Source organism: Mycteria americana, chromosome 17 (assembly GCF_035582795.1).
Source record: "Mycteria americana isolate JAX WOST 10 ecotype Jacksonville Zoo and Gardens chromosome 17, USCA_MyAme_1.0, whole genome shotgun sequence".
Taxonomy (NCBI): Eukaryota; Metazoa; Chordata; class Aves; order Ciconiiformes; family Ciconiidae; genus Mycteria; species Mycteria americana.
Genome location: NC_134381.1, coordinates 9,517,347 through 9,539,571, shown reverse-complemented (window position 1 = coordinate 9,539,571; position 22,225 = coordinate 9,517,347). Strand labels below are relative to the sequence as shown.

General features: G+C 55.2%; 1 protein-coding gene across 1 annotated transcript; it reads left to right on the top strand.

Moving 5' to 3' along the window:
• Positions 1-7,748: 7,748 nt before the first annotated feature.
• On the top strand, positions 7,749-16,468 carry MYMK (myomaker, myoblast fusion factor). Its single transcript, XM_075519877.1, has 5 exons — positions 7,749-8,525; positions 10,967-11,081; positions 13,546-13,694; positions 14,724-14,840; positions 15,893-16,468. Exons 1-5 carry the CDS (start codon positions 7,959-7,961, stop codon positions 16,037-16,039), a joined length of 1,095 nt encoding a protein of 364 aa, XP_075375992.1. The 5' UTR covers positions 7,749-7,958; the 3' UTR covers positions 16,040-16,468.
• The last annotated feature ends 5,757 nt before the right edge of the window (positions 16,469-22,225 follow it).

Sequence of the window (22,225 nt, the reverse complement as noted above, 5' to 3'; positions counted from 1 at the left end):
CCGCCCGCCCGGCACGCGCAGCGCCGGGCCCCCCCGGCAGCCCCGGGAGATGCTGCGCTCCCCCCCCCCCGGACGGGGGGACGGTACCTGCCGCCCCCGCCCGCCCCCACCCGCCCCCGCATGGCCGGCACGGAGCGAGGCGGCCAAAATACCCCCGGTACCTCCGCAGGCACCGTGCGGCCGCATCCTGCCTGCGGAAGAGCAGGGGGGGCTGGCTGGGTACGGCCTGCCGGGTTTTTGATCGCACTTTCTGCTGAAAAATAAAGCGAACCCCTCTGATCCTGTGCTTTTGGTGTCATTCGCTAAGGCTCGGCGTCAGCCGTGCTGCTCGAAACGGTTTTCTGCCACGCGGGAGAACGGCGGTGGGCAGAAAATGGGCTTGGTGGACGTGAAGAGCCATTTTGGATGAGAACAGTCCCCCTGCTCAGTGACAGCCGTGCACGTATTGTAGCTGATCTCTGCGTGTGTGCCAGAGAGAAAAGCCCGTGGCATAAAGAAGGACGCGGTTATACGGTGTACGTAACCGATACACGATATACGTGGTCTGTTCTCTGCGGTCTTTACGTGTAAAATGTGGTTGATGAGACACCTCACCTACGTGGTGACGCACATTGCTACGCATTCCTCAGCACATCCCCCCTGCACGCGCGGTGGTCACATCTCAGCAGCTTTGAGCAGCCCTCCTGAACGATTTCCTTCGTCGCACCAGAGACGATTCAGCTCAGGCCTTTCCTCCTTCCCCTCTAGCCCTGCCCCGCACAGGGAAAAACCAGTGCTCCCAGTGAGGCACCACACCATGGCACTGGCTCTGCACCCAAGGCAGTTTATCGTGGTTATTGCCACCGGCCGCTCCTGGCCCTTGGTGGCAACATTCAGCCCTGTCACCTTTTGCCGTGGGCCAGGAGCTCCCGTCTGCAGGGCCTCAGGGTGTGCTCCGACCCCACTGCGGGGCACAGATCCCTGCACAGCTCCCAGCACCCTGCGGGAATCACTGCGGGTCCGTGGTGTTGTGAATTTGGACCCCGTTCTCCCAGGGATGTGAAGTGTGAAGCTGAGCAGAGAATCCGTCCCAAAAAATTTACATGGGAAATGAAGTCTCCTTTTCTGTTTGGCTAAATGTCTGCCAGCCTGTTTTAATTTACCCAGCTAGGTTGATTTGCAACTTTCAATTTTCCATCGGTTGGCTGTGACCAGGACACTGGGAAAATTTAGCACTTGAGTTCACCCAACTTCTGCATTTCAAAATATCCCAGCCCGAGACACGCAGGAGAAAACCCTTTCCGTTTTGGAACAACCGGGAGGGAAAAGTCTGAACACGAGAGGTTTTAAAAGCATCAAAATATTTCACATTGAAAACGCCAGAGCAGCCTGGGTCCGTGCGAGCCCCAGCGTCCCCCCAGCGCTCCCGCCAGCCCTGGGCTTTGGCAGGAGGTCGCACCCCAGGAGACCCCATCCCCAGGTGACCCCGCACCCCGTCCTGCCGCAGGGATGCCCCGGGGCTGGGGAGCACCGGGAGGGGGGAGAAAGCGGGAGGGTGGGGGAAGGCTGTCCCCGAGGCAAGCGCTGAGGGAGCCGGCAGCAGGCGAGACGCATTCGGTCTCTGTGCTTCACCAAAAGTTCATCAAAGCCAAAGGATTTTTTTTATTTTATTTTTTTTTATGAAACAGTTGAGATGACTCAGCGGTTTCTGACGCAATCCCCGTTTCATCGGAAAATTCCTAACCAGCTCCTAGTGGCAACTGATTGCTCCCATAAATCACGCAGTGTTATCCCTGGCCACAGCAGCGCGGCTTACGCAGCCCCGGCCCGGCCTTGTGAAATCAGCAGGAGCGATGCCATCGCCTCGATGGGAGCAAAAACAGCCCCGAAAACAAAACACACCGGAGAGCAGATCCAAAACACGAGCCTCCGTCCAGCTTCACATCGGCCAAACCCCACGGCTTCAACGTGGGGCTGGACCGGCCCCTGCTCCCGTCACCCCAAAACCCCGGGGCCGCGGGTGCTGCTGCCGAGGCTGCCGGCAGGTACGGCATTAATCACCAACGGCCAGGCTCGGATGACAGCGTTCTTTATCTCCCGTTTTTTGGCATAAGCAGTAGAAATTACTTGCAGATGTTATTTACTGCTTTTGGGCTCGGAGTAAATTGAGACAAGATACACCTGCATGGACAGCGAGAGGCTTTCCCACCCAGGGACGGTCGCTGTGGGCTCGTATTGGACTTTCCCAGGGAAATTTAGGATTTGGGTGAGGGTCCCTGAGCCAGCCCTGCTCCCCACACCCCACACTTCGGCAAGGCAGTCCAGCGGTCCCGGTGTTGCGCATTCACCTCCCAGCACCACACAAGGATGCTCAGAGCCGCCGGCGCGATGCCCGTCCCTGCAGCGGCGTGGGGCCGGTGGGCTCATACCCCGACAGCCTCCCCGAGGGACACACGGCAGCCGGCCGGCAGGCAGCTGCCAGGCTTTCCATCCCAAACCGGTGCTGTGCATAATTCAGAGTGCAAATAAAAGGAGCGACAGACACTCCAAAATAACCTCCTCCAGCCGGGGGAGAGTCGCCGGCGACTGGCTGCTGGTTTGGCCAGAGAAGTGCCTGCAGAGGAAAGGAGTTTCCTTGGCTGAAATGTGTTCAGCAAAGTTCCGGGCCGGGCACTGTCGCTGCTCAGTGGGAGCTGGGGCTGCTCAGCTGAGCGGAGGCACTCTGCGTTTTGCAGGATCAGGCCCTCTCTCACCTAGGGAGGGGTGGGGTGATCCCTTTGCCAGGGCAGCCTCTGCTGCAGTAGAGGGACTTCCATCCTTGACCGGGAGCAGAGAGCGATGGTAAGCTCTGATCCAGGCACAAGACATTGACCGTCTTGCTGTGCTCCCCATCGTGGGACACCTTCCCATCCTGACCCAAGCACCAGCCCTCAGACCTGCTGGAGGTGACGCCCAGCACCACCGAGCCCCAAGCACGTCCCCAGAGCAGGTCCTCCGTGAATGATGTACCACAGGATGGTACCTGCTCTTGGTGAACCAGAGCCATGGCCCGGCCAAGGGCTGTGGCATTCCAGCACCACTTTCTCAGCAAAATTAGCCCTTTTCTGGCCCAGCCCTCATGCCGGCATGGCAGACAGGATGGCTTTGTCATAGCCAGCCCCACCAAAGTGCCTGCTCAGGTCCAGAAGAGCCAGGCTGGAGGAGGAGCAGGAGCATGGTCTGGAGTCTGTTGGCCCAGGATCCCCCAGGAGCTTCATCTTCGCTCGGGGCTGAGACGACTAGCTGATTTTCTTCTTTTTTAAGACTGCCTACAGAAGTGACCGTTCTGTTCCACACTCCTGCATAGCTACCCATGTTATTTCCAGGCAAGCCCGGAGCGGTGTGGGCAGATCTAAGCCATCCACGGGGCGGGTGAGGTCCCTGCACAGCCAGGACATTGCCAGGGGGATCAAAATGTGGCGAAGCCCCCCAAAAAGGCCCTGGCAGCCAGCCCTACCTTCTTCTCGAGAATTGTGGCTATGGCCTACCACTGGGTAACTAAAACAAGCAAGAGGAGACCAAAAAAAGTGTCCTTTAGAGACAGTCCCGGTCCCTTGCAGAGTGACCTACAGCGCAGTGTTGGGCAAGGCACTTCATCTCTGCATGCCTCCATGCAATGTGGATAGCAATGATTTATATCATGTTAGCGTGAGGGTTTCATCCATGGAGATTTGCAAAATGTTGAGTCAAACTGAACAAGCCAAAGCCACCAAGCTGCTCTCGCCATCAGATTCCTATTAAAAAATATCTCTGGGCAGTCTGAAAGCCACAAGCGACCACAGTGACCCCAGGTATGGCCATGGCCATAGAGTTTCAATGGCTTTAAAAGCCTCTTTTTTCTGTGCAGACTGTAATTTTACCTGTCCCCAAAGAGCACACGTCCCTGCAAGAACCTGGAGGAGCTTCCAGACGAGTCACGCTTGGTTCGAAATTTTAGCTACGCACAGATTAAAAAACAAACGTACAAAGCCTTTTCTTTTAATGGAATGAGTCTCGCATGGAAGTTGTGCAGTATTGTGCTGAGGGACATCAGCTATGCAGCATTGCCAACCACAGGCATTCAAAAATCATGAGTCAGACTCCCCAAAACCCTAAGACTGGTTTCATTCCCTTCTGGATTTTGAGCCTCGAAGCATCACAGCTTCAAGCTTTTCTCTTCAGAAAATGACATTTTTGACCAATGGGGTGAGAGCTGAGACCCTCACATCGTTACTGGGCTCCAGGAGTCGTGACTGTAAAAAAAAAAAAAAAAACCATTAAACACCATGAAACGAGCAATAAACCCCGCACTGCCTTCCCGAATTTGGCAGCGGGATGGCCGCCCCGGGACACCCCGAAGGGTACGAGCAATAGCAAACTAGAGACAAGAAAAAAGACGTCCTCGCCATTAACGGTGACGTGCTTGTAATGGGCCACGACAGGGTAGAGGAGAAGGGAGGAGTGAAAAAAAAAAAAGCCCTAAGGAAAAAAGAAGCAGGGATACCTGCAAGGAATATGCATAATAGGTTTATTCAACAGGGAGACAGGAAGGGGGAATTTTTTTAAGGGCAAGTATTCAGCTAAAGCTGCCTAAAATGGGGCCAGGCCTTACGGAGAATGGATATTTTAAGTGGCAATTTATTCCACTAATAAAAAAAGAAGGATGCAGGTGCTTTGGCAGGGCCGTGGACGGGAGCGGGTGAGAGCTGCGGTTGATCAGAGCCGGGTCTGCAGCACCGGCCGTGCGAGGGGCTCAGGCACAGCTGGTGGCTCTGCGTTTATTGGGCTCCTTTGCCCTGGTGCCAGGGCCCGCGAATGGATTTCAGCTATCCAGAAACCACTAACCGCACCGGCACCTCGTGCAACGGCTCTGCTCACAGCCTGCGGTAGGTAATTAAAGGTATTTTATCCAGATGCTACAGCCGTCCCTTCTCCGGCTGGGCAGGGAAGGGCTTGTGCCCATGGGCTGCTCCACGCTTGCACCGGGCCCTTTCACGCCAGGAGGTTTCTTGATCAAATTCCCAAGGCAGAGCAGCAAGAAGACGAGAAATCTTTGCAAGCCGGATGGTGCCGTGCTCGTCAAATTGCTCAGGGCTCCTTGGGGCTGACCGTGCTGGTCAGAGCCGTGGCTCTTGCCCATCGTCCTGCTGAAACCAGGCCATCGTCCAGCTTTTCCCCGTTATCCCTAAGTCCGGAGTGCAGGAGTCAAAGTGTTGTGGAGATGAAAGATTAGACTCTGAAGGAACGGAAGCGGTAAGTAACGCTTTGCGGTAAGCACTGAATTGGCGCAGCCGTCCGTGCGTACCTGCTCACGCCGACGCTTGTATTGCAGCGCTGCAAACTGCAAGCCCATATAGAAGCTGCAACCTTGACTCTCTCTTTTAGTATCGTTATCACCATAATTTCAAACCTGGAGGTAACTGGGGACACGCAACGGAGCAGGTTTCAATTCTGATACAGCCTACACCGCACACAGATGAAAGATCACCCTGTACTTATCCCAAGGAGAATATACCCTCAATACTCGCAGCTGGCACAGATCCTTCATCCTCTGTTCCAATATATACTACTTTCAAACTATCACACTTGTATTAAAAATAAAACAAAACTATCTACGTCTCTCTCCTTCGCTGCAATGTCTGAGTCGAAAGGGTAGAAGTGCTTACAGAAAGTCATGGTTAATGTTACCCTGGAAGGATCCAGGACAGCATACCAGAACCTGGTTTTGGCATCTGGGAGCCAGTTTTCAGCCATATATATCACCGTTCCCGCGTGCATTCTGGTCCACACAAAATTAGCCCTGTGGAACGTAGATTTCAAATTCGCTTTCCAGAAGTACTTAAACGCAGCAGCTAAAATTTGCTTTTTCTACATTTCCTACCTGTTTAGGAGAGAAGGAACAAAGTCCTGGCCCTTTGTTATTTGGGTTCCTTCCCAGGAAGGTTTGCAAAGCCCACGTCTAGCACTGCGGTTTGTTTGCAGCCCGAACAAAGACCTTTTAAGCAGCAGCTCCCGACAGGAGCTCACCACCTGCCTGCCCCTTGCCTTGCAGTTTACTTTGGGGTCTCTCTTTCAATAATAGCTGGAACACGTGTGCAAACCGGTGTGATTTTTTTCCTCTATGCCTACAGCGCTGGCTGCAAACCAAACGCCAGCCCAGGGTGTGCAGCTGGGAGAGGAAAAAAAAAACCCCAAAACCAACAACCTGTGGAATGTTTTCTTGCTCCTGAGAGCTCCAAGACTTCCCTGCTCGGGGGAGCGCTTGCCATGGCTGGCACTTGCTGCATCCAGCAGCCAACGGGGGTTTCCTTTCCAGTGGGCTCCAGCTACATTTTGGGCAAAGGATGGGGGCAAGGAGGATGCATTTAACAACTGCTTGATCATATTTTTCAACTGATGCCATTTGGCTTGTTGCACACCCGCCACCCTTGCACGCCCTTGCAAATGGCGGCTTGTAGCACAACTGCCATGTCCTTGCAAATGGTCCCACAAGGACGAGGGGGGCTGCTTTGCACCCAGACGGGGAAGTTTGTCCTCACCAACAGGTTTTGAGCTGTGTTTTCACCTCTCTGACACCAACCTCATGGCCACAAAAGCAGGGCAGACACACGGTTTTCTTAGCCAGGAATCCAGAGCGGTTTGTGCAACCAGCTAACCCCAACCTCACTCGAAACCCTGCTGGAGACAAGCCCTGCCATGCAGCACACAGCGGCCCCGAGCACCTTCCTCGGTCCAAGCAGCTCATGCAAGAATAACACGGAATAACGGCTACGTCTGAGGATATGGCACAGAAAAGAAACAGGGTACTTCGGGGCGTGCTGGCACTCGGCTTCGCTTCCTGCTCAGGGCTGGATGCCTGGGGAGAAGCAGGGTATTTATGTGCTGGCTTGGAGGGATTAATTTTCACGGTAAGTAGGGACACCAGAGTTTTTCACTATTTATTGGTAGAGTTTCAATTTTGCAGGGGTTTGTGGTAAGTTTATGGCTTGTCCAGGCAGGAGGGCGGCTGGAGACACGGCGTGGGCAGTGCGGAGCCCCTGCGCTCTGCGAGGGATGCTGCCTGCAGCCGGCCAGGGAACGTGGACGGTTCCTGCGGTATCAGCTAAAAACAGGAGCCCTACGCGGCTCATCTCAGCTGTGCCCCAGCAGGGCTCTCGGCACAGCCCTCTCGGGTCTGTCGTGCCATTCCTACCACGCACACAGCACCCCTGCGCTCCCCCTCCCGCAGCCCTTTCCAACTTGGCTGGAGTGCTTTAAAGAGCATTTTTTTTCCCCCGTGCATGCCTGCCTTTCCACCGGACCCCCCTCCCGGGGGACAGGCGAGCCCGTCCTATCGGCCTCAGAAATGGGGGCTCGTATCGCAGCTCGCAGCCTCCTCCCCAAACCCGCAGCCACAAAGGCGGTTGCTCAAGCGTAGCATTCCTGCTGCCCGCGTCCCGGGAACAGCTGTACTGAAAAGATGCCGAGAATCCCTGCGAGGCTCCAAGGAAAAGATATTAACCCAGGAGGGGAGCAGCAGTGATATAATAAAAAGTCATAATAAAAGAGAGAAGCCACTGAGTGGATTAGCAGCCCAAACGCTGCTTGGCTTTTGGTCTCCTTTCCTCCAGGTTTTCTGCGCCGCACGACGAGCTGCTCAAATTCCTCCACCCCGGAGACGCTCAGCTCCTGGATTTCAGACAGGTCTCCCGGGGGTGTCCGTGCTGCAAAGCCCGAGGGCACGGCTGAGAAACTCGAGGGCACACCACTCCACCGCACGAGCTCCCCGACGCCTGTGCTCCGCTAGAGCGGGGCCACCCACTCCAGGTACGCCCTCGTGGGGAAATAAAAGGCAGATTTGGAGCTTGGTGTGTATTCCTCAGGTACAACAAAGGTAGCAGGATACGTCCCACTGTTTTAAAAACCCCGGGTACCTGCCACGTACCAGTTCTTCCCTACTTTGTGCCAGCGCGGAGCAGAGGATGGTTTTTCCCTGCCGGGCTGCTCCAGCAGCACTGACCCAGGCTTGGCGTGGAGGCAGAGGTGGGGTGTCCCCATGGGGAGCAAGCAAACCCACAGTCCTCACCCACTGTGCACCCAGATCCGACACCCAGCACAAGGCGTGCAAGGACGACATTCCCCTTCGCTCCTTTAGAAACACCCGGGGCGATATCGGGGGCGCGGAGCATCTGCCGCTGGGAGCCGCCGGCTGTGTCAAGAATTTCGCTGTTGGGGAGAGACAGGAGCGAAGGGGGCGGCTGCGGCGGCGGCAGCAGCTGTTCCCTGCCCGCAGTCCTCCCGGCCACACAGGGCATTTAAATTTTAAAGCACACTCGCCACGGCTGTTTTCTCCGCCATCCCCGTCCAGCTCGCAGAGACCCCGTCTCTGGGAGCCACTGGCCCGCGAGGCACCCATGGGTTCGCTGGTGGCCAAGCTCCTTCTGCCCACCATCAGCACCTTGGTCTTCCTCCCCACCATCAGCATCGCGGCCAAGCGACGTTTCCACATGGAAGCCATGGTCTACTTCTTCACCATGTTCTTCGTGGCGGTAAGTTGTCCCCGTCCCCTCCACCGCGTGTTTCATCCCCCCGCATGCCCCCTGCATCGGGTCTCCACTGAGAAGGGTAGCTGGATCTCATCCAACAGCAGCAAGCGTGATCCCAGAATATCCATTTTCAGTTATTTCCCACCATGTGCGGTGCTGGGTAGCTGATTCTTCGGTTTAGGGTGGCCTTACATAGATTTAATGGTGTTTTATGGTTGTGAGGTTAGGGAGAGGGTCTGGGTGCAAAGCGAGTTGATTGATTCGCAGTCTTTTGGAGCTGGTTTTTCTCTTTGTTTTACAGCTGGTAAGTGGCCATGCTGAATTTGGGGTTTAAATTGTATCCAGAGTCTCTTGCTATGCTTCTGTTGCTTTAGCCAAAAGCACGTAGTCGAATTACTGATTTTGCAATTGCTAACTGGTGATGGGAGCAACGCTGGAGTCAGGGGAGTTTCTGCACTGGGAAAGACTAAAACATGCTGCTGAGCTATCAAGAAAACTGATTATTAACCCTCCACCCTGGCAGAGCGGTTTGAGAACGTTCCACCAGGCTCAGGATCACCCTGCCTTCCCTCATGTGGGAATAATGAGTGGAGAAAGTCAGTTATCTGTACATATACAAAATAATTCATATCCCTGCTCCCGACAGTAAGCTGCCCCGCGCTTTGTATCGCTGCTAAGTGCCTCCGTACCCACACGGGCTGCGCACCTACAGCAGCGTTCCCACTGGAAAAAATCTCTTATTTAACCCCATGGCAACGCTCTGCTAAAGAATATGAAGGAAATAGCCCAGCAACCCAACCAATATGGCATTTACCTCTTCTCCCCACCCATCTCAAGGCATCTCATGAGGGTTGTCACATCCCTTGCACAGAGACAGAGAAACTGAGGCAGGGACCTTTATCTACTAAAGGTCCTTCCCGGTGTGAAAAGCTCTTCCACAGCAGCACTGAGGGTAAAGCAGGGTTCTGAACCAGGCCGGTCTCTTATTCCTAAGGATCCACCATTTAAGCCTCCAATTAAAGCACAATGCAGGGGGAGAAGTTCTGCCAGTTCCATAAAAACGACAGGACTAGTTAATAAAACCGTCCCAACCGAGCCCCCCCCCAGCTCCCCAGGGAAGCCAGACATCTACAGTTTCATTTTGCACCGGTTTTGTGTCTGCTCCACCTCCCCGAGAAGTCAATAGGAAAATTGGCACGTGTTTCGACGGGAGGTGGAACAGGTCCTCGCTGAAGAGATTGAAGAGGCAAAATATCTGTGCGTGGGGAAGGGAAGGGAAAGGAAGGGAAGGGAAGGGAAGGGAAGGCAGCTGCCAGCATGGTGGGGGGGGTAGGAAGGGCAGCAGCTGCTGCTGTTGCCTTTCTTGTAGCATCCCACTCCTCCTCCCCCAGGAGACCTCATCAGAGCAGTGAAAGCATATGTCCATCGCAGACAAGTGCTGCGACGCCGGCCAGAAACACGCTCTTTGTCTTCCACCCTTTCTTCCCCCCGTCTCCAGACTCCTCGAACCCAATCTCAAGCAGAGAAAAGAATTACGGCCGTGGTGCAATCTTTTCTAGAAACCGCAGCGAGCCAAAGGACTTGCAGCAATTCCCATTATAAATAATATCAGCATCCCCGCTGGGCCATGACAGCGAGGATCGTTCCAAGGGCGTCCTGCCAAGCGGTGAAGGGACTTCTTCAGAAACAGCAAAGCACGCTGGTGCTACCACTAGAAAACTCGCAGGGCTGAGCGCTCGGAGGAAAAGGCGAGCGCCAGGCAAACACTGGGAGCATTCCTCTGATTGCACTGGAAAATTTCTCTTGGCTTGGTTTGCCTCTATGTTGCACGACAATGGTTTTTTTGCAAATAACCTAATCAACGAGCTAATGGGCAGGAACCAGCAGCTTTTAAGGGAATGCACTAATGAGTGAATTCCCCAGTATTCAGACTCTGGCCGTATAAACTCTAGTTAGCCTGGACAGTGACCTGGCGTCTATACACATTTCATCAGGACACTCATTTTGAATTGTTTTACAAGAATCTTTCGCAATCAGAACCATAACCTCAGAGTCCTTCTGCTGGAGAGGACGTCCCCACACTGCCTGGGGCTCGGCTCGAAGCAGCTTGGTCATCAGATTGCAAATTCTGGCACAGACCAAGAGGCAGACTAAAGCTCGTCCACAAATAATTTCTACTAAGAGAGAAGAATGCTCATTCTCAGGCAATTTGCAATCGGGAACGGTGACATTATATCTCAAATATATTCATTACTGCGTATCAGTGACCCTGGTGTATATGAGACTGTCCTCTTCCTGGCTGGCCATCCTCTCAACAGCCATGAAAAGCCTGTTTCAAACCAACTGATAAAAAGAGAAGTATTTCATTTTACCTTAGCGGTCTGTGGGTAGAGAGCTAGCTTTCTTAATGGTTTTTTTTGTTGTTTTTTTTTTTTTTTTAATAGATTTACCATGCATGTGATGGCCCCGGCTTATCAGTGCTGTGCTTCATGCGCTACGATATCCTGGAGTACTTCAGCATCTATGGAACAGCTCTGTCCATCTGGGTGTCCCTGATGGGTAAGCACTGGTCACTCTGGTTCCTACAGAGCACCAGCGTTCGCAGGGCGGGCGGGCTTTGTCAGCATCGCTGGTGGGACGGTGAGTGGGTACAGCCCCCAGAAATGCTCTTGCCTTTCAGCTCCCATCTGCAAGACTTAGCTCTGAGACTGGCTTTTATGGAAGTCAGCCCGTGCTATGGTTTAATCCATTTTTATATCATTCATGCCTTGGAAAGCCATTGCACTCGGGGGGGGGGGGGGGGTCCAGACACACGTGAAAACTGTCCTGAGTGGTGGCTGGGGAAGTTTTGTTCTTGGAGATAAGCAGAGCTCTGGCGCTGGGTGTTTGTGTTAGGCGGGTGTTCCTCTGCCTTCACCAGCTCTTATGCATGTCCTTACAACAGCAGAATTATTTATCTCAAATTGGCAAGTAAAACACATGCAGCCTTGCGCTTTAGTTCAAGGCAGGACAGTACTATGAGATGACTTAGTTTGAAACCTCATCTATCAGGGAATCTCCCATTTCTCCTCATTTTTCCCATACTGAGCCCATCAGCTTGTCCTGCCCTGACTTGGGGGCACTAAGAAATGCAGAATCCGCCACTTCCCTTGGTAGCATGCAAATCAAAGTGCTTTACTCAAAACAAATACATCTTCCTAGTTTATCAAAAGCCTAGTCTGGGCTGACAGGAAATATTAGATCTTCTTAGAAAAAGCAGAAATATATTTCACTTCCTTTTTATTAAAAATCCTGACCCGTGCCCTGTTACTTAGTTTTCCTTTTCCCGCATCCCCTTCACTCTCTTTTTTTCTCATTTTGTTCCTCAATTGCCACTGAAACAAGGTGTAACAGAAAGGAAAAAAAATATGACAGAACTAAAGAAGGACGAAAACTGCAAACCTATTATTTTCCCGTTTGGTCAACGTGTTTTTTGGAAGGACGAGAGTATTTCTCACAGGAGAGAGTAGGGTAAGGAGAGAGATGAGGGGACAGTCACCTTCCAACAGCAAAGGCTTTGCTCAACAGATTCGGACCATCTCTAGCAGCCGCCCACCCGGTCCCCCCTCCAGCCAGGCAGGGTCCCCAGCCCTCCTGGTGCCCAGCTGGGGTCACCACGCTGATGCACAGCCCCGAAACGCCCGCAGGGCTTCCCCTCTGCCCTCGGGGCTCCAGGGACGGTGCAGGACCTCTGGCCGGGATGGGGGGGCTTCTGCGGCCCCTGAGCCCAGCAGGAGCCGTGGGGCAGCCCCCCCTCCGCCGGACGCAGGTCCATCCCTCCTCCCTTCACCGCCGAGCAGCGCAGACAGCAGCATCCCCCTTCCAGGGCACGCGATGGGATAAATCTTCCTGCAGGGAAAAACGAGGGGGGGGGAATATTAACCTTAGAAATGGCTCTGTTCCCCCAAGGTGCGAGTCCCAAGGTGGGCTCCCACACTGTCCGTGGCAATTCAGTGCTCTCTCTGCTCAGCTAGAAAAGGCAACGAGGCAAATCATCTCCAAAGGGCATTTTCAGTAGATAACAGCAGTGTCAGGGTAGGTCAGAGCCGATCCAGACACTTTGGCTCCTTGCAGCAAAATTCAACTTGATTGCTTCATTACTGCATTCAAAAACCTTGCAAAAAAAATACAAATCCTGGACTACGATGTTTAAAATATTGACCCGCAGGGAAACAACAGAGATTAAAATGCGGACATTATCCCTTAGCCAAACTCCCTATAAAACCGCGATCCAAGGACGTGGAAGGTGTGGTGACTGAAGCCCAGGGAAGCCTCTCGCTGTGGCTTGTAAAGCCCGAGCGCACATGTGCGGACACAGACCCTCGGGCACGCTTCCCGGAATGCAAATCCAGGACAGCCATAACACAGCTGTGCGAGCTGGAAAAGCATGGAGCCCACTGGGATCCATAACTTTTATCAGTTATTACCCCATTCTGTGCTAAACAAAAGCCTCTAATAACTTACTTGCACTGGCGACTTCCAGCTTCAAACCTCAGGCAGGTGCCGGCACGGCCGGGCAGCCCGGTCCCCGTCGCACCGGCGAGTGCGGTCCTACCGGAGCAGGGTGATGGAGGCTGTATCGGCCTGAACCGGCAAGTTTGGGAGGGTTGGAGATGTAGGATGAACCCAAGAGCCAATGGCAGGCTCACCGGGTGCAAGCATCTTTGCCGTCACCTCCGACTTCTGGGTTAAGGCAGGAAAGGGGAATGTGTGGGGGACATCTCCTTTAACTTCCACACGCAACGCTGAGTGCAAGACCTTTAAAATCAGCTCCTAGACCTACCACTCCGATGCCTCAGGATGGTTCACTTTGCCCCTGGGTGCCTCAGTTTCCCCAGCTGTGAGGCGTAAGAAGGGCAAACCAGACCTGGACGCGATGCTGAGGGTCCTCGGGGCAGGCGGGACGGACCCCCGTAAGGCTTTAGGGGAGCAGCCGAGGAAGGGGGTGGGTGAGCTGACGCTCCCTGTGCTCGGTGCCGTGCAGCCCTGGCAGAGTTTGACGAGCCGAAGAGATCGACCTTCGTCATGTTTGGTGTCCTCACCATCGCCGTGAGGATCTACCACGACCGCTGGGGCTACGGCGTCTACTCGGGACCCATCGGGACGGCCGTCCTGGTGATAACCGTGAAATGGGTATGTAGGGAAGGGCACCGCGCCGGGGCTTTGCAGGATGCTCACGGCGGGGAAGGGGCTGAGCCCTGCACAGAGGGGTCCAACCTGCACCAGCAGTTTCCTCCTCGAGGTCCGGCTCTCGCAGCACAGGCCATCACGGTGATTAAACAGCACTTCTTCTTCAACCCGAGCAGAAAGCAGGCAGACGGCAAGCAGCCTTTGTGATAAACGCCAGATTCGATCGGTCTGAGCAATCTACCACATCTCCTGCATTTCTAATCAGGAGGAACGCATTTATGGAGTTTTTACAGCTACTCAGAGGCAGAGGGGTCTGGTAAACTGCCCCGGAGCCGGTGGAAGATGTGCATAAAATGCGGTGATAAAGTGGGAAGGAATCTGCCTGTAGTCTGCCTGACTCTGGCTGGCAGCTCCTGGGACAGTCGGGCACCGTGCCGCAGCGTGTCCCACCCACAGCAGATGCTGGGGACCTGGGTGGGAGCACGGGTGGCAGAGCCATTGGCAGAAGCGGGCACGGCTGTAAAAGGGAAAGGACGAAGATTCAGCGGTGGGGTAAAAATTGCAGGAAGACGCTGCCGAGCGTCATGGAAATGCAGCGATGCGAGTCCCAGCTACGGACTGTCACTAAGCCCCATCTACCTCCCGGCCAGCAGCTAAAAGCAAGTGGCCACGACAGGGAGGGGATGGGCAAGGAGGGGACCGAGGCGTGAGACCACCCTGCATCCCCCAGCCCGCGGATGCTGTGCTGGGCTCCGCTCTCCCAGAGACTGGGTTTGCGAGGGCACGCGCTTCCTCAGCTGGGTTTGGGGCCGAATATTCAGAAAGCAGCATTGTGACCGGGAATAAAGCAGGAGGACCCCTTGCAGCACACAGGCAGAGGTGCTGCCCACGTGCGGGCAGACCCCGCAGCCTGGGGGAGCCCGTCTGTGGGCTTTGGGTGGTTTTAGTTCAGCATTCATGGGATCTTTCGGATGCAGAGCAGCCAGCTAAATCCGGCTGAATACACTTGGTGTGCTCTCTCTTCCCTTCCAGCTACAAAAGATGAAAGAGAAGAAGGGGCTCTATCCAGACAAGAGCGTCTACACCCAACAGATCGGTCCCGGCTTCTGTTTTGGGGCGTTAGCACTGATGCTGAGGTTCTTCTTTGAGGTACCTGTTTGCACACTCAATCACCCCGACTTTACAAGGTGTAAAGGACGTTACCAGGATAGGAGACCTCCCCCTTCACGCTGCTGGGCTGCATCCAGCCTTGGACAAAATCCAGCTCAGGTGCAGGTCTCTGGGGCTGGCGTGCCGGGGTCTGGTGGCAGGGACGAGGGTCTGCTTGTCCCCATCTCCTGGCCCGTTAATTGCGGTGTGGGCAGGGACAGATGTGACCGTGAGTGACACGCAGGGTGATGCTCGCTCTCTTTTCCCCCCATTAAGTGAGTTGCAAGGACACGGACCACGCTTTCTTCAGCCGTACACGGTCCTCAAAATGGTTTTGTCAAACGCAAGCAGGGTTTTTTTGGAAACCGGGCACGGGTGACTTAAGGACACCTCGCGGAGCCACGGCAAGGACTGGATACGACCCAGGCATGGCCGGATCCAAAGCTGGCTCACGCCAAAGAAAAGACTCTCGGTTGACTCCCAGGGGCACCCGATCTCGTGTTTATAACCTTTTGCTCTCGCCGCTGGCCAGTCCACCCATCCTGTCAAAAGGGTCCGTCTGTCCCGTGCGGGGAAGGCGATAACCCCCCGACACAGCTGCCGGTCACGCCTGCGCTCAGCCCCGCCGTTACGGCTGCTCTGTGCATTGGGAGCTGCTAGATACAACCTCACAGTCATCCCCAAGGATTATTTTTCAAAGCATTTAGTAATTGCAAATTCTAGCAGAACATAAAAATGTCACTTAGCAGAAACCGCCTCCCCCCGCGCCCCGGCCTCGCCGCCGCGTCCTTTGCGGGGTAATGAAACACTTCATTCAAGAATTGGGAAATGTGCAAATTGGAATGTGTTAAATCCACTTTGCTTTTTTTTTTTAAGGCTGGAAATCCTTTCTTCTCTGACAGCAAAAAGAGGCAGAAGGCTCAGGAATTTTTTTTATTCCTTTCCTTTTGGCTACTTGTAGGAACTTAATGTTTTGCACCTAACGCAGAGCCCCCCGGCACCGCTGCTCCCGCGGCCCCGGCCGGTCTCGCTAACGCTCTCCCCGCTTGCAGGAGTGGGATTACACCTACGTGCACAGCTTCTACCACTGCGCCTTGGCCATGGCCTTCGTGCTGCTGCTGCCCAAGGAGAACAAGAAGGCCGGGAGCGCCGGGACCCCTGCCAGGCTGGACTGCTCCACGCTCTGCTGCTGCGTCTGAGCCGCCCGGGCGAGCGGGGCACTTGCTTTTCCGCTCCTGGGGCGATGGAGGGGTGCAGCCAAAAGCACAATGCCTGCCCGCTGCATTTTCCTCTGGGACAGCGGCACCTTTTCCCACCAGCTCTGTGCACGCCCCGGGCTTTTCTTCCCTGGAGTCTTCACCTTCCCACCGTCAGCCCTAGCAGAGGTTGCGCTTGCATTTTGCTGCGTACCCATGCTTCTCCCTGGAGAAGCGCTTGTCTGGGCTGCAACCCTCAGGAGACCCTTGCACTCTTGGGCCATGTCACCGCCTGGGCTGTCACCTGCACCACCCCAGGAGGACCCGAGTTGTCCCCTCCGTGGGAGTTCGCCCAGTCTGAGCACGCGGGGCTTCATTTGTAACGCCCAGTTAACAGAACCTGTATTTTTGTGAGATATGTACTATTTTATTTATGCATTCTCTTGATGTAAATAATATATGCTAACAAAGACTTGGCAAGCGTGCAATGCCAGCCTCGCCTAAGCAGGGCAAGAAACTTCCCAGCTCAGCTCAGCTCCGCTCCGCTCAGTCGAGGGCAGATGCCAGCCCCAAAGCGGAGCTCGGGGCACGGCCACCCCCTCCCCTGCCCGCAGCCCCCCCGGCCTGGAGGGAGCTGCACCATTGGGCACTTTGTCCCTGCAGCCCTGCCCGGGCAGCGCGGGCAGCAGGTGCGCTTGCGGAGAGCTTCTTTAGTATGGAAAGTACATGGAAAAGGAGAGGCTCACACAGAAAAAGAAGCTCCAGGAGGGAGAGGGAGGGCTGTAAGCCTATAACATCTCTTCTAACAGACTATTTACTATAGCAGAAGTGTATGATTTATTTAGACTGTCTGGGAAAAACGCCAAGACTATATGTCATGGACAATTAGAGCAGTATTGATATACAGTGATGTCCACAGAAAGCCCACATTAAGCCTGGGTTCCTCTGGAAGAGAAATCCACCCCGGTCATTCATCAGAGCAACTTCCTGCAACAGGGCAACAACCAAAACTGAATGAGCTTCCAACAAAAATATAAATGAATTATGAACCCCCGAGCATCCAAGAGTCACTGGCAAGCGATGGCACAGCTGATGCAGCTGCACACAGAGGCAGCGCTAGCAAAGAGTTTTCAAAGGGTTCACCAGCACCTAAACCAACACAGCCCCCAGGTCTTTCGGAGCATCCAGCCCCCGGGATGCTTTGCAAGACGCTCCGAGGGTTTGCGTGCAACACTTTCCACATTGCATGCACGCTACTGAAGTACTTTGCCACACGACGACTGCTCAGGGCATCCCCAAAAAACAGTCCCAAGTGCTTTGACTCCTAATTCAGAGCTGAGTGCAAGAAGCACCTTGGCACTACATGCAAGAGCCGGCTCCGAGGGTGCGCAGCCGCTTCCCAAGGGGTCACCCACATGGGTGTCCCGCGACCAGGGCCACGCTGGCTCTCACCGAGCCACCCCAAGCCCATCTCTGGGTGTGCATTGCCCCATGTGCAAATACTCAACGCTGACCCTCCCCAGGAGCCGGACCAGCAGTGCCAGCAGCCTCCGTCCCTCTGCACGCCCTTTGCTGCTTGCTGCAGCCGCTGATCAGAGGCACCCGACCCCCCCAACTCATTTTGTGACTGTTCGGCCCCTCCTGGGCCGCAGTGCCATGCATAACCCCGCAGCAAGCCCTGGCAGTTCACGGGCAGCGTGGGCATGGGGAGAGCCTTGTGCGGGCAAAGTGCTGGGAGGAGAGGCACTGGGTGACTGCACTGCCTTACCGTGGCTGAGCAGGAGGGAAAAAAGGTTGGCAAACCCCATTGCAAACGAGGAGGGCACGTTAGCTAAGGCCCAGCTGAGTAAATGAAAGCTCCTGCTCCCACCTGCCATGCATCCAGGTGTTACACCAAAAAAAAAAGAAACAACCCTCAAAAGTGTATTGCCTACAATAAAATCCCAGGCAAGGTTACTTTTTTCCCCTCTCCCTGCTGATGCCGGGAGGGATCAGTTAGCAAAGAGTTTTCAAAGGGTTCACCAGCACCTAAACCAACACAGCCCCCAGGTCTTTCGGAGCATCCAGCCCCCGGGATGCTTTGCAAGACGCTCCGAGGGTTTGCGTGCAACACTTTCCCCGTTGCACGCACGCTACTGCAGTACTTTGCCACACGACGACTGCTCAGGGCATCCCCAAAAAACAGTCCCAAGTCCCAAAACCAGTCAAAACTCCTGCCTCTCCCTGCTGATCCCCTCTCCGGCTGCGCAAACCGTCCGTCCCTTTGCACCCATCGTGGGACCAGCACCCAGCCTTGGGGCCGAAACGCAGCCGGGTACATCCGCGGGGTCCCGGCCGCGCGGCAGCCCCGTGCTGGCGGCAGCACCCGCTGCGGCAGGACCGGGTACCCCCAGATGCAGGAGGAAGGTGCATGGGCTGAATTTGCTATCGCTGGGGCAGGATATCCCCTGCAATACAAATGCAGGGAAATATTATAAACATTTACAGCAACGTAGACAAAACAGTCTCTTGTAACCTTTTAGCGCTGCTGAGAGCTTTGCCTGTAAGAGCTCTTGAGCCCCTGCCAAAAATTCTTGCTGTTTTCATAAGAGTAGGTGTTTTCGTCTAAGGTGCAGTCTGAGTGCTGTGACCTTTGTCATGTCTGCTACTGAAATTTCCTGCTTCTCTGTTATTCTCTTCTTTGGTAAGACGATATGAAACCCAAAACTTTTATTGCCCCTTTTAAAGCGTCTTTATAGCTCCCCGTCTACTTCATATACTGTCTTATTCTCGAACGCTGGGATATTACTTATGGGATCCGGGCTTGATGCTGCAAAAGGCATTTGGGTTTCACGAAGCCCAAACCGCCCGGGCTTTTTTTAAGATCAGCCGGGGGGAGGGAAGAAAAAAAGAAATAAAAAAGGAAAAAAGGAATGAGAGGGGAGGGACTGGCTTTCCACTCCGGAGGCATCGGCATCTGCTACCAGCGCAGCGGCGGCGAGCGGCGACAAGGGCAGGCAGGAGCCTGCCAGCGTCCCTCCTGCTCCGCGATGCCTCCCCAGGCACAAAATCCCCTTTGCTTTCTGTCTGGGCTGCAGCGGCAGCGCGCGGAGCCCGCTGGCCCCGTGGGGACGGCATCACACGGTCTCTTTTCCCGCGTCTCCATCCCCTGCCAGCTCTGCCCCAGAGCCAGCGGCTCAGATGTGGCCGGACGCCGCAGCCGGTGCCGAATCTGGCGTGCAGCGGCTAGGGTACATCTGCCCCCGAGCTGGCGCTGGGGGAGGCCAGCCCTGCTCGGGGGGCTCCCGCACACCCCGTTTCCCTGCTCGGTTTCGGCGTTGGGACAGACCCCGTGAAGGACGCGCGTCCCCAGGCGAGGGCTGATGCAAAGCCGTAGCAGCCAGGCGCCAGCGCCGAGGCTTCGCGCTCCCGCCCCGTCCCTCCGGCTGCGGGGCGTCGGCTCTGCCGCAGGCAGGGACTGCGGCTGCAGGGATCCCCCGGGACCTCGCTCGCCTCTGCACGCTCCCCAGCATCCCCACCGCGAGAGGAGCGGGGACCCGGCGTGCCGGGGCGGAGAGGGTTGGCCCCGGGCTGCAGCCCCGCAGCAGGGGATCTTGCAGCAGGCGCAGGGGCCAGCGGGCAGCGACGGGGCTTCGGGGCGGCGTGGTCGAACCGTCCCTTCCAGGTGAGACATGTTCCCCCATGCTCGCCTACGGCAGGGCCGGGACAAGAGGGGAATTAGGACCTACTCCTGCTCGAGGGGAGGCTTCCAGAGATGTCTAGGCGGGCTCGGTGCCAGCTAATCTTCCAGGCAAACTTTATCCAAATCCCTTTGGCTGCAGAAAGTGAAAAACTAGCCAGGCCAAGACATAAAAGCCCGGTTTCTGCTGCCAGCTGTATGGGGCACTCCAGAAAATGCCTTATCACCATGTGATTTTGAAAGACCGCTTCAGGTTTTTTTCCACACGCTGCTCTTCCCTCCTCACCCTTGCACCACCGTTCCTCCGTGCACGTTCAAGCGGCGCGCCAGCCCTGCCAGGTTAACTCACAGACCGTGGGGCCAAGGTTTTCCTTCTAGCCGTTTTTATGCCCTTTAGGCTGCAGCGAAGCTATCCCGCTTCAGAAAGTGCTGTTGCTCCAGCCTGAGGCGGCTGCAGCTCACTGGGAGTGGTGATGGACAACCCAAGGAGATGCATCCACCGGGACTTCCAGGGAAGTTCTGCCTCCTCCCAGGGAGGACCAAAGAAACCTGATTTCCCTGGAAACTCACAGGCGGTGATCTTTTTGTGCAGGCAGAGGCAGGAGCTCTGTGGGGAGCCCCAGGGAGAGGTTTTGCCCTGGGCTCCTCCATCGCCCTCCAGTTCTGATGTACAGATGTCTGTGCCCTGTAACAGGGATACACCAGGTCTGCAGGGACCAAGGGGAGTCACCACCAATGTCCTACACAGACCCAGGGCTCCACAGCCCTGGGACATGGTACCGATGCACTATGAGAAGCCAGCCCCATCCATCAGCCTGGAAAAAAGAGGAGATGGAGCAACTGAAGCACCTATCCGGGACCACCTGGTATCTCTCAGCTCCACTCCAGCTATCCCAGCCCCACCGCATATCTTTTTTGGGCGCACAAAGAAGGTCTCCTGTGCTTCAGAGGAGCCGGGGGGCACCCAGGAAGAGCAGGGCGGGATTTGCCGTGGCCGGTGCTGCTCTGCAGAAATAACACCTTTCTGCGGCCGCGCAGGATGGGGTTAGAACAGATGCAGCTGCGGAGGTCAGTACGGGGGTACCTCCTGCCTGGGTGCAAAGCAGCCGGACCCAGCACCAGCAAGAGAAAAAAAACATGGATGCATCAGGGTTTTGCTTAAAACAACTCCGTGCAACATCCCAGCAGGTTTCTCTTCTCCTCCTCTTTCCTCTCAGCCTTTCAGCAAGATTCCCAACCAAAATTTCCGGCCCGGTTGGCGTGGGCAGGGCAGCCCCATCCCAGCACCGCTCGGCAGCCTCCGGCAGCAGCGGGGTATTTTCGGGGGACGGGGAGCTCGGCTGCGGTGTCGCAGGCACCGAGCTGCTCGCACACTCGCAGGGGTCCGCTCGCCCCGGCAGCACCAGAGGCGGGCGCAGATGGTGGACTCGACCCAAGCGACCAAACCCCAGCGCCGAGTCCCCGACCGGGGGAAGGGCAGATGCAAAGCAGCCGGGCTCGCTCGGCTCTTGCGGGGATGCTTTCGCAGCTGCAAAAACCCGCTCCAGGTCCAGGTTCGGTGTCTCCAGCCTCCCCGCTCCTCCGGCGGAGCGGTCCCAGGGAGCGGCGGTCCAAGGTTTTTGGTTTAGGCCAATCTCCCAGAAATTCTGTCATCATGCAGTGCATCACGCACACTCCCGGATCCGCATTACACAGAGGATGGCCCCGGTCCAGCGCCTCTTAAAGTCAGTGGAAAAACCCTCCCTCGCTACGATGGGAGCTGGCTTGGGCCGTATACGATCTGACAGATACCATGGAGCGAGAGAAGTTGTTTTAATCTGGGAATATCTTGTGGCCACAAAGCTGCTTCTGGAGAGGGACAGGGCAGCGTGTCTGCAGAGCGGGTGCTGCTAAGAAAAGTTCCCAACCTTGCAACAGCCTTTCAATGAGCATTTAACAACCCCTCGTTATCTGATCCATGTGCTCCGAATGCAAGGGAACCGCTCGGGTTTCCAACTGCACACATCATCTGATGCTCATAAAACAAGCTGATGTGTCTGGAAGCCCCAGACCCAAAGAAACATTATTTCAATGGGGAAAAAAGTCAATAATGCTTTAAAAAAACACCCACGTGGACAGACAGGGATGGGCGGCTGCTCTCCCCTGCTTACCTGTGGTTTTCCAGCAAAGCAAATGTTCACTGATAAAACTCACAACCTCCTTATAAAGGCAGGATCTGTTTTGCCTGTAAAAGGGAAGGTTTGGGGGAAGTTTCACATGCGTCTCCCCTCTCTTTCTATGTCTTTATTTGCATTTTCATTTTCACAGTAGTTGAGCTAATCTGAATGGAGCAGGAGCGAGAGTCCAGGTTATAACCAAAGTATCAGGTAGCACCTTCACATCTGGAAGGGATTTTGACACAAGTTCTCCCAGACTGTTACAGACAGTTTAAAAGCAAAATCTGATAAATAGCAAATGTTTAACAAGTCAATAGGAAGCTGCATTTGCGAGAACATGTGGCTCTAACCGGT